Source organism: Oncorhynchus clarkii, chromosome 9, assembly GCF_045791955.1.
Source record: "Oncorhynchus clarkii lewisi isolate Uvic-CL-2024 chromosome 9, UVic_Ocla_1.0, whole genome shotgun sequence".
NCBI lineage: Eukaryota > Metazoa > Chordata > Actinopteri > Salmoniformes > Salmonidae > Oncorhynchus > Oncorhynchus clarkii.
In genome coordinates, this window is record NC_092155.1 from 39,734,458 (window position 1) to 39,751,989 (window position 17,532).

Below are 17,532 nucleotides of genomic sequence, written 5' to 3' on the forward strand. Positions count from 1 at the left end.
TTGCCTAGTTAAATAAAGGTTACATAAAAGATAGACAAAAAAAAAGGTAACTCTAGGTCTTCCTTTCCTGTGGCGGTCCTCATGAGAGCCAATTTCATCATAGATCTTGAGGGTTTTTACGACTGCACTTGGAAGTTCTTGACATTTTCAAATATTGACTGAGCTTCATGTCTTAAAGTAACGTGTCGTGGAAATGTCCTGTATTTACCAAATCATGAGAGCAAACCACACACAAGTCAGAGTTAGTTATCACAAAGTCCATCTTTAATTATATGAGCTCCATCACAACCCTGTGACTCTCAGATCAATTCAGTGTCTATAAATGAATTCTCTGAGAGTCCCTTATACATTGTAACTGAGATCCTTTATAGCAAAGACACACATAGCCAGACAGCATTGGCATAATTTATCGTTCAGCTTTGTCTCCTAAACTATGTTATTTTCTCAAACTCAGAACCTAAACAAATCCTCCATATCAGCAGGCATATATCAAATCCATCCTATCTTGACAAGATCACAGAGACACATTGACTGGCACACAGACATTGTGGAGCCAAGAGATACACGCTTGACCTCTCCCCTCTCTGCGGCCCAAGCAACTTAGTCTTGACAGAGAACAGATACTGCAACCCCTCCACAGTATTATACAAAAATAAACATTCTGATGAGAAGTAACTTACAAACATATGATGAATATAAAACATCTTACCTATGTTACCAACTAATTCTGATTATTCCCCAACAAACGACGGATTGTTTATCTTTGTTTACAGTGGCTTGCGAAAGTATTCACACCCCTTGGCATTTTTCTTATTTTGTGGCCTTACAACCTGGAATTAAAATATATTTTTTTTGAGGGTCTGTCTCATTTGATTTACACAGCATGCCTACGTCTTTGAAGATACAAAATATTTTGTATTGTGAAACAAACAAACAAACAAAAAATAGAACTTGCATAACGTGCATAACTATTTCCCCCCCCCCCCAAAGTCAATACTTTGTAGAGTCACCTTTTGCAGCAATTACAGCTGATACTCTCGTGGGGTATGTCTCTACAAGCTTGGCACATCTAGCAACTGGGCTTGTTGCCCATTCTTCAAGGGAAAACTGCTCCAGCTCCTTCAAGTTGGATGGGTTCTGCTGGTGTACAGCAATCTTTAACTCACACCACAATCTTTAACTCACACCACAATCTTTAAACTTTCAATTAAATTGAGGTCTGGGCTTTGAGTAGGCTATTCCAAGACATTTAAATGTTTCCCCTTAAACCACTCTAGTGTTGATTTAGCAGTATGCTTAGGGTCATTGTCCTGCTGGAAGGTGAACCTCCATCCCAGTCTCAAATCTCTGGAAGACTGAAACAGGTTTCCCTCAAGAATTTCCATGTATTTAGCACCATCCATCATTCCTTCAATTCTGACCAGTTTCCCAGTCCCTGATGATTAAAAACATCCCCACAGCATGATGCTGCCACCGCCATGCTTCACTGTGGGAATGGTATTCTCGGGTGATGAGGTGTCGGGTTTGCGCCAGACATTGCATTTTCCTTGATGGCAAAAAAGTTCAAGTTTAGTCTTATCTGACCAGATTACCTTCTTCCATATGTTTGGGGAGTCTCCCACATGCCTTTTTGCAAACACCAAACGTGTTTGCTTATTTTTTTTCTTTAAGCAATGCCTTTTTTCTGGCCACTCTTCACTCTGTGGAGTGTACGGCTTAAAGTGGTCCTATGAACAGATACTCCAATCTCCGCTGTGGAGCTTTGCAGCTCCTTCAGGGTTATCTTTGGTCTCTTTGTTGCCTCTGATTAATGCCCTCCTTGCCTGGTCCGTGAGTTTTGGTGGGCAGCCCTCTCTTGGCAGGTTTGTTGTGGTGCCATATTCTTTCCAGTTAAAAATATATATTTATTGGTGCTGCGTAGGATGTTCAAAGTTTCAAATATTTTTTATAAACGAACCCTGATCTGTACTTCTCCAGAACTTTGTTTCTGACCCGTTTGGAGAGCTCCTTGGTCTTCATGGTGCCGCTTGCTTGGTGGTGCCCCTTGCTTTGTGGTGTTGCAGACTCTGGGGCCTTTCAGAACAGGTGTGATCATGTGACAGATCATATGACACTTAGATTGCATACAGGTGTACTTTATTTAACTAATTATGTGACTTCTGATTGTAATTGGTTGCACCAGATCTTATTTAGGGGTTTCATTGAAAAAGGGGTGAATATATATGCACACACCACTTTTCCATTTTTTGAATTTTTTAAACAAGTACTTTTTTTTTCATTTCACTTCACCAATTTAGACAATGTTGTGCATTTCCATTGCATTAATTTAAATTACAGGTTGTAATGCAACAAAATAAAAAATAAATGCCAAAGGGGGTTGAATACCTTTGCAAGGCACTGCAAGCCTGATCAGCTCAGAATACCTAAGGGTGAGTTAAATGATTTTGAAAAAGCAATTACGGAAATTAACTGGAATCTTCTGTCCTGTAAAAATGTGGAAGCTGACAGTCAGGTTTTTCTATCCACAATCCAGCCTACAAATAGCTACAAGGAAATCAAAACCTGGCCAAAAGAGCACTCTTCCTTGGCTAAACCTGGAAACTGATGAAAATGTTATAGTTTTTTATTTCACTAGGTAGGCCAGTTGAGAACAACTTCTCATTTACAACTGCGACCTGGCCAAGATAAAGCAAAGCAATGCGACCAAAAACAACACAGAGTTAAACATAGGATAAACAAAAGTACAGTCAATAACACAATAGAATAATCTATATACAGTGTGTGCAAACGGAGTAAGGAGGTAAGGCAATAAATAGGCCATAGTAGCGAAGAATTACAATTTAGCAAATTAACACTGAAGTGATAGATGTGCAGAGGATGATGTGCAAGTAGAAATACTGGTGTGCAAAAGAGCAAAAAAAGTAAATAAAAACAATATGGGGATGAGGTAGGTAGTTGGGTGGGCTATTTACAGGTGGGCTATGTACAGCTGCAGCGATCGCTAAGCAGCTCAGACAGCTGATGCTTAAAGTTAGTGAGGGAGATATGTCTCCAACTTCAGAGATTCGTTCCAGCAGAGAACTGGAAGGAAAGGCGACCAAAGTGGGTGTTAGCTTTGGGTACAACCAGTGAGATATACCTGCTGTAGTGCGTGACACGGGTGGGTGTTGTTATGGTGACGACGAGCTGAGATAAGGTGGAGCTTTACCTAGCAAAGACTTATAGATGACCTGGAGCCAATGGGTCTGGCGACGAATATGTAGCGAGGGCCAGCCGACGAGAGCATACAGGTCGCAGTGGTGGGTGGTATATGGGGCATCCAGTTTGCTGAGTAGAGTGTTGGAGGTTATTTTGTAAATGACATCGCCGAAGTCGAGGATCAGTAGGATAGTCAGTTTTACGAGGGTATGTTTGGCAGCGTGAGTGAAGGAGACTTTGTTGCGAAATAGGAAGCCGATTCTAGATTTAATTTTGGAGATGCTTAACATGAGACTGGAAGGAGAGTTTACAGTCTAGCCAGACACCTAGGTATTTGTAGTTGTCCACATGTTCTAAGTCAGAACGGTCCAGAGTAGTGATGCTAGTCGGGCAGGCGGGTGCGGGCAGCGATCGGTTGAAGAGCATGCATTTAGTTTTACTAGCGTTTAAGAGCAGTTGGAGGCCACGGAAGGAGTGTTGTATGGCATTGAAGCTCATTTGGAAGTTTTTGTTTAACACAGTGTACAAAAACGGGCCAGATGTATACAGAATGGTGTCGTCTGCGTAGAGGTGGATCAAGGAATCACCTGCAGCGAGAGCGACATCATTGACATATTCAGAGAAAAGAGTCGGCCTGAGAATTGAACCCTGTGGCACCCCCATAGAGACTGCCAGAGATCTGGACAACAGGCCCCCCGATGTGACACACTGAACTCTATCTGAGATGAGATGTAGTTGGTGAACCAGACGAGGCAGTCATTTGAGAAACTAAGGCTGTTGAGTCTGCCGATAAGAATACTGTGATTGACAAAGTCGAAAGCCTTGGCCAGGTCGATGGAAACGGCTGCACAGTACTGTCTTTTATCGATGGTGGTTATGATATTGTTAGTACCTTGAGCGTGGCTGAGGTGCACCCGTGAACAGCTCAGAAACTGGATTGCACAGCGGAGAAGGTACGGTGGTATTCGAAATGATCAGTGATCTGTTTGTTACCTTGGCTTTCGAAGACTTTAGAAAGGCAGGGTAGGATAAATATAGGTCTGTAACAGTTTGGGTCTAGAGTGTCACCCCCTTTGAAGAGGAGGATGACCGCGGCAGCTTTCCAATCTTTAGCAATCTCAGACGATACAAAAGAGAGTTGTAATAGGGGTTGCAACAACAAAATCGCGGCGGAAAACTTTAGAAAGAGAGGGTCCAGATTGTCTAGCCGAGCTGATTCGTACGGGTCCAGGTTTTGCAGCTCTTTCAGAACATCTGCGATCTGGATTTGGGTGAAGGAGAAGCTGGGGAGCCTTGGGCAGGTAGCTGTGGGGGGTGTGGAGCTGTTGGCTGGGGTTGGGGTAGCCAGTAGGAAAGAATGGCCAGCCGTAGAGAAATGCTTCTTGAAATTCTCGATTATCGTGGATTTATCGGTGGAGACAGTGTTTCCTAGCTTCAGTGCAGTGGGCAGCTGGGAGGAGGTGCTCTTATTCTCCATGGACTTTACAGTGTCCCAGAACTTTTTGGAGTTAGAGCTACAGGATGCAAATGTATTTTTGAAAAATCTATCCTTTGCTTTCCTATCTGACTGTGTGTATTGGTTTCTGACTGCCCTGAAAAGTTGCATATCCCGGGGACTATTCGATGCTAGTGCAGTACGCCACAGGATGTTTTTGTGCTGGTCGAGGGCAGTCAGGTCTGGAGTGAACCAAGGGCTATATCTGTTCTTAGTTCTACATTTTTTGAAAGGGGCATGCTTATTTAAGATGGTGGGGAAATTACGTTTAAAGAACAACCAGGCATCCTCAACTGATGGGATGAGATCAATATCCTTACAGGATACCCGGGCCAGGTCAATTAGAAAAACCTGCTCGCAGAAGTGTTTTAGGGAGCTTTTGACAGTAATGAGGGGTGATCGTTTGACCGCGGGCCCATTACTGATGCAGGCAATGAAGCCGTGATCGCTGAGATCCTGATTGAAAACAGCAGAGGTGTATTTGGAGGGAAAGTTGGTCAGGATAATATCTATGAGGGTGCCCATGTTTACGGATTTAGGGTTGTACCTGGTGGGTTCCTTGATAATTTGTGTGAAAGAACGAGATCATGCACCAAAAACAGCCCTGAAGTCCAAATTAGAACATGATGGATGTAGGTTTACCATGTTGAGAGAAATAAGACAATGAAAGAAATCAGACAGGCCAGGGCAAACTTTTTTTATTAACATAATTGGTGAAGCTAAGGAAAATTCTAAATTGATCTGGGAGAATCTAAAGAAGCTGACAGGGAAAGACAATAGTAACACTGTAAAAATACTATAAATAAACGTGAATGTCAGTCTATCACAGGATGCAGTCAAAATAGCAACAGCCTTCAACTCATACTTTGTTGTCTCTGGCAAGGTACTCACACTTCTCCTCCACTGGTTTCTTGGGCTCAGTGCCAGTGAATGAGACTCAAGCTGTCTTCACCATAAAGGAGGTTTCTGAGTCAGAGGTGAAAAAGGTGATTAGCTCCCTAAATAAATCGAATTATTTATGTGTTTTGGCTGGACTCTACCTTTCTTAAAACTAAAAAAATTACTCACTGGCCCCATTACTCACTGGCCCCCCAACACATGTATTGGTCAGGGGGTGTTTGCAAGTGTCTGGAAGTCGGCCATAATAGCATCTTTAAATCAGGTGACTCTGCTGACGTGAGTAACTACAGGCCCATTAGTATACTACCTGTGGTGTTGAAGGTTACTGAAAAGTGTGTAGCAGAGCAACTGATTGACCACCTCAACAAAATCCCCTTCACATTACACTCCATGCAGTTTGGCTTCAGAGCAAACCACTCCACAGAAACAGACAACTGTTTTCTTCTGCAAAATGTGAAGTCCAAGATGGACAAAGGGGGCATTGCTGGGATTGTGTTCCTAGACCTAAGGAAAGCCTTTGATACTGTTATCCATGAGGTTCTCATCACAAAACTGTCCAAGTTCAACTTTTCCCCTGATGCCTTGAGAAGGATGAAATCTTACTGTACCTTGAAGGCTGAACTAAGCAATGAGATGTTGCCTACCCTCAGCTATGATGTGGGTGTGCCCCAAGGGTCAATACTGAGGTACCCTCCTGTTCAGCCTGTAAATTAATGATCGGCCTTCTGTCTGTTCTGGGTCTGAAGTACAAATGAAGTACAAATGTATGGAGATTATACAGTGATATATGTGCATGCAAAGAGCAAACAACAAGCTTCAAAATAACTCACTACTGTAATGGTCCAGTGACTCATGTTTGCATCTCAATGTGAAAAAACTGTCTGCATGTTCTTCACAAAGAGGGCAACTGATGCTACTGGGCCAGATGTATGTGTGTCAGGAGAGAAACTCCCGGTGGTAGCTTGGTATCATACTTGATTCCAAACTCTTTTAAAAAGCAGGTGAAAAGGTTTACTCAAATTACCAAATTCAACCTAGCTAATGTCCAAAACATTTTTAAAAATTGACTACGGAGGCAGAAAAACTGTAATTCAATGCTATGATACTCCCTACCTTAAACTGCTTGACAAGTTGGGCCCAAGCTTGCAGTACAACATTAAAAACCCATTCAGTCTGTAAACAGGCTCTCAAAATGCTTGGTCGAAAGCCCAATAGACATCACTGTCACATCCTCAGAAAGCATGAGCTCCTAATTTGGGAAAATCTTGGGCAATGCACAGACGCATGTCTTGTATTGAAGATCCTAAATGGCCTGGTCTGCCATGAAAGGTGACTGTATAGTCCCGTTAAGGAAAAGCACCAATATTCAAACTGCTTTCTCTGTAAGAGCTTCCCTTGTCTGGAACACACTGCCATCAGACATACATAACTGCACCACCTATTGCACCTTCACAAAGTAAAACATAAAGACATGGCTAAAGAACAATCAGACTTGTGAACAAAATCCCTAGTTGTGTATTGCCACTTCCATGTTATCTGTTGTCTGTAGCTTGTGTGGTGTAGAAACACTTTGTTGCTTCTATATATTTTGTATCAGGACTCAGGCGGATAGTACAAGTCTGAGTTTATTATAGTACAAGGGGCAGGCAAAATGTAAGTCAAGGCAGGCAAAGAGTCGTAATCCAAATCCGAGTCAGGCAGGTACAGGACAGCGGGCAGGATCAGGGTCAGGACAGGCAGAAAGGTCAGAACTGGGAAGACTAAGAAAAATAAAAAGTAGAGCACAGGAAACATGGGAACATACTGGTGGGACTTCACAGGACAAGAAGAAATGGCAACAAACAGAAAATACACCGGAGATAATGGGGACAAATGGGAGACACCTGGTGGGGGTGGAGACGAGCACAAGACAGGTGAAACAGAGCAGGGTCTGACATGTTGTTTTGTTGCTTTGCGTGTGCTCACTGCTCATTGTCTATCTGCACTGCTGTTGAAAATTAGTCAGGTTGCTAAAACCGGGCACTTTTACTGAAACGTTGATTAATATGCACTATCCCTTTAAAAATAAACCCTCTTTGATAAGGCAAGCCTAAATAAGTTCGGGAGTAAAAATGTGCTTAAGTCAAATAATAAGTTGCGTTGACTCACTCTTTTTGCAATAATAGTGTTTAACATAATTTCTGAATGACAACGTCATCTCTGTACAGCACATACAATTAGCTGTAAACTGTTCTTGTCGCATACAAATATTGTGCAGATGTTATTGCGACATGCTTGTGTTCCTAGTTCCAACAGTGAAGTAGTATCGAACAATTCACAACAATACACATAAATCTAAAAGTAAAATAATGTAATTAAGAAATATATAAATATTAGGACAAGCAATGTCGGAGACCGGAGTGTGTATACGTACAGTTGAAGTTGGAAGTTTACATACACTTAGGTTGAAGTCATTAAAACTCGTTTTTCAACCACTCCACAAATTTCTGGTTAACAAACTATAGTTTTGGCAAGTCAGTTCGGACATCTACTTTGTGCATGACACACGTAATTTTCCAACAATTGTTTAATGACAGATTATTTCACTTATAATTCACTGCATCACAATTCCATTGAGTCAGAAGTTTACATACACTAAGTTGACTCTGCCTTTAAACAGCTTGAACAATTCCAGAAAATTATGTAATGGCTTTAGAAGCTTCTGATAGGCTAGTTGGCATAATTTGAGTCAATTGGAGGTGTACCTCTGGATCTATTTCAAGGCCTACCTTCAAACTCAGTGCCTCTTTGTTTGACATCATGGGAAAATCAAAAGAAATCAGCCAAGACCTCAGAAAGAGGAGACCTCAGCCTGGTTCATCCTTGGGAGCAATTTCCAAATGCCTGAAGGTACCACGTTCATCTGTACAAACAATAGTACGTAAGTGTAAAGACCATTTTACCACGCAGCCGTCATACCGCTCATGAAAGAGATGCATACTGTCTCCTAAAGATGAAAGTACTTTGGTGTGAAAAGTGCAAGTCAATCCCAGAACAACAGCAAAGGACCTTGTGAAGATGCCGGGGGAAACAGGCACAAAAGGGGGAGGGCTTGCAAGCAGAAGAACACCATCCCAACCGTGAAGCATGGGGGTGGCAGCATCATGTTGTGGGGGTGCTTTGCTGCAGGAGGGACTGGTGCATGTCATAAAATACATGGCATCATGAGGTAGGAAAATGATGTGGATATATTGAAGCAACATCTCAAGACATCAGTTAGGAAGTTAAAGCTTGGTCGCAAATGGGTCTTCCAAATGGACAATGACCCCAAGCATACTTCCAAAGTTGTGGCAGACCTGAAAAAGCGTGTGCAAGCAAGGAGGCTGACAAATCTGACTCAGTTACACCAGCTCTGTCAGGAGGAATGGGCCAAAATTCACCCAACCTATTGTGGGAAGCTTGTGGAAGGCTACCCAAAACGTTTCTCCAATCTTAAACAATTTAAAGGCAATGCTACCAAATACTAATTGACTGTATGTAAACTTCTGACCCGCTGGGAATGTGATGAAAGAAATAGAAGCTGAAATAAATCATTCTCTCTATTATTCTGACATTTCCCATTCTTAAAATAAAGTAGTGATTCTAACTGACCTAAGACAGGGAATTTGTACTAGGATTAAATATCAGGAATTGTGAAAAACGGAGTTTAAATGTATTTGACTAAGGTGTATGTAAACTTCCGACTTCAATTGTATATACAGTACCAGTCAAAAGTTTGGACACAGCTACTCATTCAAGGGTTTATCTTTATTTTTACTATTTTGTACATTATAGAATAACAGTGAAGATTTTAAAACTATGAAATCACACATTTGGAATCATGTAGTAACCAAAAAAGTGAATAAATCAAAATATATTTTATATTTGAGTCTTCAAAGTAGCCAATCTTTGCCTTGATGACAGCTTTGTACACTCTTTGCAGTTTCTCAACCAGCTTCATGAGGTAGTCACCTGGAATGCGTTTCAATTATTAACAGGTGTGCTTTGTTAAAAGTTAATTTGTGGAATTTCTTTCCTTCTTACTGAGTTTGAGCCAATCAGTTGTGTTGTGACAAGGTAGGGTTGGTATACAGAAGATAGACCTATTTGTAATATGCAGTATATACATATGAAATTAGTAAAACATTATGTAAAAAATTATTATTAAGTGACTAGAGTTCCATTGCTAAAGTAACCAGTGATTCCATGTCTATGTACATAGGACAGCATCCTCTCAGGTGCAGGGTTGAGTAACTTGGGTGGTAGCTGGCTATTGATGACTATTTAACAGTCTGATGGCCTTTTTCAGTGTCTCAGTCCAAGCGTGGATGCACCTGTACTGACATCGCTTTTTGGACGATAGCGGGGTGGCTCGGGTAATTGATGTCCTTAATTATCTTTTTTGTCCATCCTGTGACGTTTCTGTGAAGTCAGGTGCTATAGGTGTCCTGGAGGGCAGGCAGTGTTCCCTTGGTGAAGCGTTGGGCAGACTGCACCACCTTCTGGAGAGCCCTGCTCTCAATTGTGCATCTGTGAAGGTTTGTGAGGATCTTAAGGGCCTAGCCAAATTTCTTTAGCCTCCTACGGTTGAAGAGGTGTTGTTGCACCTTCTTCACCACGCTGTCTGTGTGGGTTGATCACTTCAGATTATTATTGATATGTACGAAGAGGAATTTGAAGCTTTTCACCTTCTACAGTATGGTCCCGTCAATGTCGATAGGGGCGTGCTCCCTCTGCTCTCAGTCCACGATCAGCTCCTTTGTTTTATTGATGTTGAGGGTGAGGTTATTTTCCTGGCTTCACACCGCCAGGGTCCTCACCTCCTCCCTGTAGGCTATCTCGTCATTGCTGTTAATCAGGCCTACTACTGTTGTGTCATCTGCAAACTTGATGACTGAGTTGGAGGCGTGTGTGGCCATGCAGTCATGGGTGGACAGGGAGTACAGGAGGAGGCTGAGCACGCACCCTTGTGGGGCCCATGTGTTGAGGAACAGCGTAGTGGAGGTGTTGTTTCCTACCTTCACCACCTGGGGGCGGCCCATCAAGAAGTCCAGGATCCAGTTGCACAGGGCAGGCTTCCGACCCAAGGCTCAGAGCTTAATGATGAGCTTGGAGTTTCTTATCAAGACGACATCAAATGTTCCTGAGTGGCCTAGTTACAGTTTTGACTTTAATCTCCTTGAAGATCTATGGCAAGATTTGAAAATGGCTGTCTAGCAATGATCCACAACCAACTTGGTTGTTGGTTGTGCAAATATTATACAATCTAGGTGTGAAAGCTTAGAGACCCACAAAGACTCTCAGCTGTGATCGCTGCCAAAGGTGATTCTAGCATGGATTGACTCAGGGTGTGGATACTAATGTAATTTATATATTTCTGTATTTGATTTTCAATACATTTGCAAGAAATTCTAGATATGTTTTCACTTTGTCATTATGGGGTATTGACTGGTGAGAATGATATATATATATTTGTAATCCGTTTTAAATTCAGGCTTGAATACAACAAAATGTGGAACAAGTCAAGAGGTGTGAATACTTTCTGGAGGCCCTGTATATGATTTGACAGTTGTATAGATGCAATTTATGACAGGTTATTACATATTAACTACAGGTTATCAAGGATTTATACAGTGAAGTGGGTGCGTTAATGCAGTCAATAATTCTCATATCAACAATGTGAATATGAATTTTCCAATTGCAGTACCAGGCGTGGACTGCAAGCAGGAACAATACCATGAGGGTAAGTGTTGCTGTGCACTAACTATCAGAATCGTGTCTACTTGACACCACACACACCAGTGATACATATACACTGCATGAAATTGTTGCCTTCATGTTTGTTTTCCTGTGTTTTCACGGCTCCTCTGCTCTCTCCTTAGAGTAACTCTTCGAAGTACTCACGCTCCTTCGGCATGCTGTCGGACCAGCACATTTCCGAGCACATAGACCGGGTAAGATACCTGTCCCCAAGCAACACAGCCATTACAGAACCGGTTGTGTGTACACTGGCCCAAGGGCCCCAGAGAGGGATCTGTGGGTCCCAGAGGGGGAACCACCTCAGGCCAGCCCCTGTGTAATCACACAATGAGACCCGTAATCCTCACTAAGAGGCATTTTAGCACAACTCCTTTGTATTAGCGTGGTAGAGTACTGTGTAACACCAGGTGTTTGTACAGTACCAGGGTTTAAAACATCCGATCTGACACGTATGTGACATGTAGAAAATGTCACAAATAGCCTGTGCTGTGAAAACAGAGACGGACAATTATGTTGAGATGTGAATGATGCACCATGTGGTCTTGAAAACAGTAACTAACTATGGTGGTGATATTTGTCTTTTCGCTACTACATACATTCTTCATTGTAAGAAATATCCCTCAGTTGGATATATTATAAGTACTTCATTAGTTACTGAGAGTTTTTTAAGATCTTGTAGAAATGTAATTATTGAAAAGTTTAATAGTTAACATCCTCTAACGTTGGCGTATTGGTTCCCCAGAGGCTGTATATGATTGGAGATGAGGTGGACTACCAACCCTACGAGTACAGATACGAGGGGAGAGGCAGCAAGTGCCAGTCGCTGGATGAGCTATCGCTAAGTAACCAGGGGGATGACTTGAAGTTCCTAGGGGACCTGGGGTCAAAGTTCAACACCCTGGGGGGCATCTGTCGCCAGGACATGTAGGAGAGGAACATTAGGGTGTAGACACACACACCTGGCTGGACTGGGAAATGGTGCTTATTAGACATGTCTGTCATCGTCCCCTGTTTGGGGTGAATGGGGGGGGGGGGGGGGGGATGACCTATCAGTTGAAGAAGACACAGGTACACCAAACTTCCTCCATTGTGATTTTGGATCAAGCTTTGCATTATCGACATCAGTGGGGCATTTTCTTACAGACCGAAACTGTTGTGGATTGGCTTTTACCCAGAAGAAGGATTGGGAGAGACTGCTGATATTTTTGTCTGACACAATGAATGATGAACTTACTGTACTGAATAAACCGTATCATGCTCGGATGGCTTTATGGACTTTGGTTTTGACAGGGCTGGGGTGTGTTTGTATGGCGTTTTGTTATGTTGTGTGTTTTTTTATCATCGCCACGCTTCACAGTATTTTCAACAGAATCATATAATCTCTTGATCTACTGGTTATGCCGGAATGAGATTTACTTCAATGCTATGACTTCGATAGAAATTTCGAAATGTCAACACCACTTCTGTGGGAACATGAGAATTGTGTGAATCATACTTTTTATGGCCTTTTTTCTGCTTAGGATATGGATATGGATTTACCCAAGTTGCTTAAAATGTTTATTAAAAAAAGAACCTGAAATTAATGTGTACATTTGCCATTATGACAACCTTAACCTCCTTGCCATCCAAGTGAGAGGATAAACCCACCACAGAGTAGATGTAATATCTACATAAGTACAATGTAATTACTAGGTGTTACACAGGATTTAGCTAGTTAAAATGAAGTGTATCTTGAGGGGTACTTACTTGTACTTAATGTGTACTTATATAGTACGTTACCCACCCTGACAACCTGGCCCTCAATTTAAAGCTTCCGGAGCGAGAAGTGAGAAAATAAACACATTAGTATACCACAGAGTACATGTAATGTCTGCATAAGTACAATGAATTAATAGGCGTTACACAGGTTTTAGCTAGTTTAAGTTAAGTGTATTTCAATGTAATTATCACGCCCTGGCCATAGAGAGGCTTTTTATTCTCTATTTTGGTTAGGTCAGGGTGTGACTAGGGTGGGCGTTCTATGTTATTTTTTTCTATGTTTTTGTTCTATGTTTTGTATTTCTGGTTTTGGCCTGGTATGGTTCCCAATCAGAGGCAGCTGTCAATCGTTGTCTCTGATTGAGAAACATATTTAGGCAGCCTGTTTTCCCACTATGGGTTGTGGGTAGTTATTTTCTGTTTAGTGTGTGTTGCACCTGACGGAGCTGTTTCGGTTGTGCCTTTTGTTACTTTGTATTTAGTGTTCAGTTATATTTAATAAAATGCTGAACACGTACCACGCTGCACCTTGGTCATCACCTTCTTCCACCAACGACAATCATTACAGTAATTACTTACTACTCATTACGAAGTGAAAATACCTACAAACATAAGATGAGCTTCTACTTTAGTCAACTTTATTGCAACATCTAAAAATATCTTACATTTCTTACCAAAAATTAAGATTTTATATGGTTAATAAATTGATTAATTAGATTAAACAAACATATAAGCCTCCTCAATAACATAAATATGTAGCCTACAGTTTGGTGAGTAGCTTAGATCATTGTTTTCCAACTCCAGTCCTGGACTATCCCCAACATTAAACATTTGTTGTAGCCCTGGACAAACCTGATTCAACTCATAAAGGGCTTGACGATTAGTTGACAAGTTGAATCAGGTTGTGTTTGCCTGGGGCTTCAATAAAAATGTGTACTGTTTGGGATACCCGAGGACTGGAGTTGGGTAACACTGACCTAGATAGTTAATTTAGAACAACATGCTTGTGTTTTTCTTCGCTTTTTAATAAGCCTTAAGAGTCTAAGGAGGGATGTCATACCAAGGATAATTTACGTAGCTATTTGATTTAGAATTTTAAGACCCCTTGATGTACCTGTAAATATAAATAAATACATTCTTCCTTATTCCCATTGTGCTATCAGCCCATGCAAACTAATTGAATAGCAGATTCACTACATGGAACAACAGCTAGTCCCCCCCCAAAAAAATCTAAATGATGTTTGTTCTGAAGTCTCTGTTCTATATCTGAGAATGATCAGGAAACATGAGTTATTTTTTTGTATCCAAGCAGTCTCCATATACAGTATACTGTACTTCCCATTCATTTTTTTCAACTGGTACTGGGGAACCTTCAGACGAGTCTTGTTAGGCCTGTGGGCATCATAGAGCAAAGCATGTAAGTGTTTGTGAGAGTCTCACCTTTACATACAGTAGATGAGTCATATTATTGTGTTGCCCAAACTGTTTCGGACGCTACAGACAGAAGTTGGCAGATTGACTTCAGAGTCCCAAGACGCCTGTGGAGGTGACCCTGTTCTTTGTGCACTGTCACATAGTGCAAAACGGAGGACACCGTCGCGTCTTATCTTCCCATAGAGGGGTAGTAATAGTTTGCAGACGCTACAGACGATTTGGGAGAAGACTGATTTTCGGGATGTCTCGTGGTCTAACAGACACTGCTTTAGCTCTGTTTCGCCGCAGACGAGGAAGTGTTACATAGGTGGGTGCGGTGGATTAAGACGCATCCCATGCAAAATTGAAATATCTTTAGCTTAAACTGGCAGATATTTATGGGGATTGTTGCATTATGCAAATTCAATTTCAGCAGAAATTGATCTTACAAAATGGAAATCTACAACTGTTTCTTTCTTGAATTTCCCTATCCTGGAGTCTGAGATCTTGTCGAAATCTGTGGTAGAGAAAAATTATATTTGACCATTTTTTCAGACACTCATCATCGTGATTTCTATAGTTTAGGCATACCTAGCTACCTAGCTAGTTGTTGTGTTATCCCACTAGCAATGATAGTGCTTACCTAGTGTTTAGCTACATTGAAAGGAATGTTATGCATAGTGTGTTGACACAAGTAGCTAGCTAATGTTAACATGCTGGGTGTGTCTCACGTATAACCCTTGGGGTACAGATACCCTGTTAACAAGGTTCAGGGAAGATAAGACCATCGGGCCCAGTTAACGTTAGCTAGCTAGGCAGCTAGCTAGTAGTGACCATAGCATAATTGCCAGCATTGCTAGCTAGCTAACTACCTATGCTAAATTGTCCAGCAGATGTATCCAAAAAAGCTCATCAAATTGCATGAAAAACATACTTTCTCTCTACTGTGTTGGCGTTTTTGACCTACAACACTTTGCACACTGATGTTCACAACCTTGTTCTTTGTGCACTGTCACATGACATCAGTGTTAAGACTTGGGCACATTCGAGGTCGTCCTTATTTAGAGGGTGTTGTGCAGATCTTGACAAGATGCCTCACTTCCTGCTATAAGTAAATAATTGCCCCCAATGCATCCCATCCCAAAGTGCAAATCTTCCTCAACAGTTAAACCCTTCCAAGGTTACATGATGGAATAAGAGTTTGTCTCATCATTTTAAACCATTACTTAACCAAGCTTAATAGGCTGATAATTTGGCAAGCAGGAATGATTATCTCACAATTTTAACCATAACTGTTTATTAATGTGTCATTTTTTTTTATTGCCGGTTAAAGTCATTGACCAATTGTCAAATGCAACGTTAAAATGTTTTTAACAATTGAAAGTATTTGTTTAAGTGAGCCGTTTGTAAACCCATCTTTGCCATTAGGCCTGTGCATCAGACTCCAGAGGCCTTTTTTGCAGAGTTATGTCAGTGAGGTGGTCAGTTTTCAATTGCCTAACACTAATCACAGTGGTTTGTGCAGTTTGAAATATGTTGTGGTCCGTGCTATTCAGATCCTAGAGACATCCCTACCCCATTGAAGTGACATTTTTAAATGGTTAATGTAAGAGTAAGGTTAGGGTTAAGTTAGATAAGGGTTTAAGATTAGGGTTAGAATAGATTAGATTAGGGTTAGGTGAGGACATCCCAAGGATACCGAATAGCACTGACCAATAGCACTGGTGAGTTGTTGAGATCAGTGCCATTTAAGATGAGGGAGGATGATCACTATTTTTATGAACATGGCCTTATTTCTATTACAGCATATTGGATGACTGTCATTCATATTCCATTCATCCAGCTCAATGTAAAATGGATAGGTTTAGGCTCCTACATGATACTAACATTTTACCTGTTCCCATCATGAGGTTGCTACAACCTAGCCTATGAAAGAACGTTTACAATGTAGTTGCACAGGTCGAGAGACTTTTGAATAGTCAAGGTGACAGACAATGACACATTCAATACCGCCTTGCAGACTCTCACCTGCATCTAGCTAATCTAGAGTGTAAATCATAAAGCCAACATTTGCAAATGAGAGTTTCTGAGTTTCTATTGGACAAATTTAGGTATGTTCGTTCCCGTTTCGTTTGCTTTCGTTTAAGAAACTTTTTTAACAGAATCGGCATAATGAATACACGTCTGATCCATGAGCCTCCTAAGTCAATGTACCCAGAGGAGGACAGAAGCTAGCTGTCCTCCGGCTACACCATAGTGCCACTCTACAGAGTGCTGCAGAAGCTACTGTAGACCTGCATTGCAAAACAGAGTGTTTTAATCAATTATTTGGTGACATGAATATATTTAGTATAGTTTTTTTTATGTTTCACTATTTTTATTTTTATGAAATTCACTGAGGAGGATGGTTGACCTCTTCCTCTTCTGAGGAGCCTCCACTGGATTGGATGCTATTGTGAACTTTTGTAACAAGCATGGTATCAAGCATTCGTTGTAACATCTTTGTAATTACAGATAAGTACATATGTAATTTTACTGTAATTAGGACCCCTTCAAATTAAGTGTTACCAAATTGCCTTTCCTTTTCAGCATCAGACCATCCTAATTCTCACTTGAAACATGTTGTTTTGTGTTTAATAGGCCAAATTACACACTCTGTAAAAAAAAATGACCCCAGAAGGATTTGTTCTTGCAATTTGTAGTCTATGACATTTCAGATTTAGATATGATACGTTTTCACGAAGTACAGTAGCTTGGATTTATTTAGTTAAATAAACTGTATTTTTCTGAAGGTTAGATTTAGTGTAGCTTAACTTCTTCCAGTGTCAAGTAATTAGTAGTTTGGTAAACTGATTTCAGAGTAGCTTCCCCAACACTGGTATCCACCATCTACTGTAAATGACATGGGAGATGAATTCGCCTCCCACACAGTCAACAACCTTGTTGGTTTTGTTCATGAATGGAGAATGTGATTAAACTCATTGACTGAG

The 17,532-nt window shown here is 41.2% G+C and overlaps 1 protein-coding gene across 1 annotated transcript in view; it reads left to right on the plus strand.

Moving 5' to 3' along the window:
• Nucleotides 1–13,654, plus strand: part of LOC139416276 (cadherin-like protein 26) — a 40,319-nt gene extending 26,665 nt beyond the window's left edge. The window contains exons 17-19 of the mRNA XM_071164739.1: nt 11,316–11,354; nt 11,494–11,565; nt 12,114–13,654. Coding sequence (XP_071020840.1) covers nt 11,316–11,354; nt 11,494–11,565; nt 12,114–12,299 — 297 coding nt within the window. The 3' untranslated portion in view covers nt 12,300–13,654. The remainder of the gene's footprint in view (nt 1–11,315; nt 11,355–11,493; nt 11,566–12,113) is intronic.
• The last annotated feature ends 3,878 nt before the right edge of the window (nt 13,655–17,532 follow it).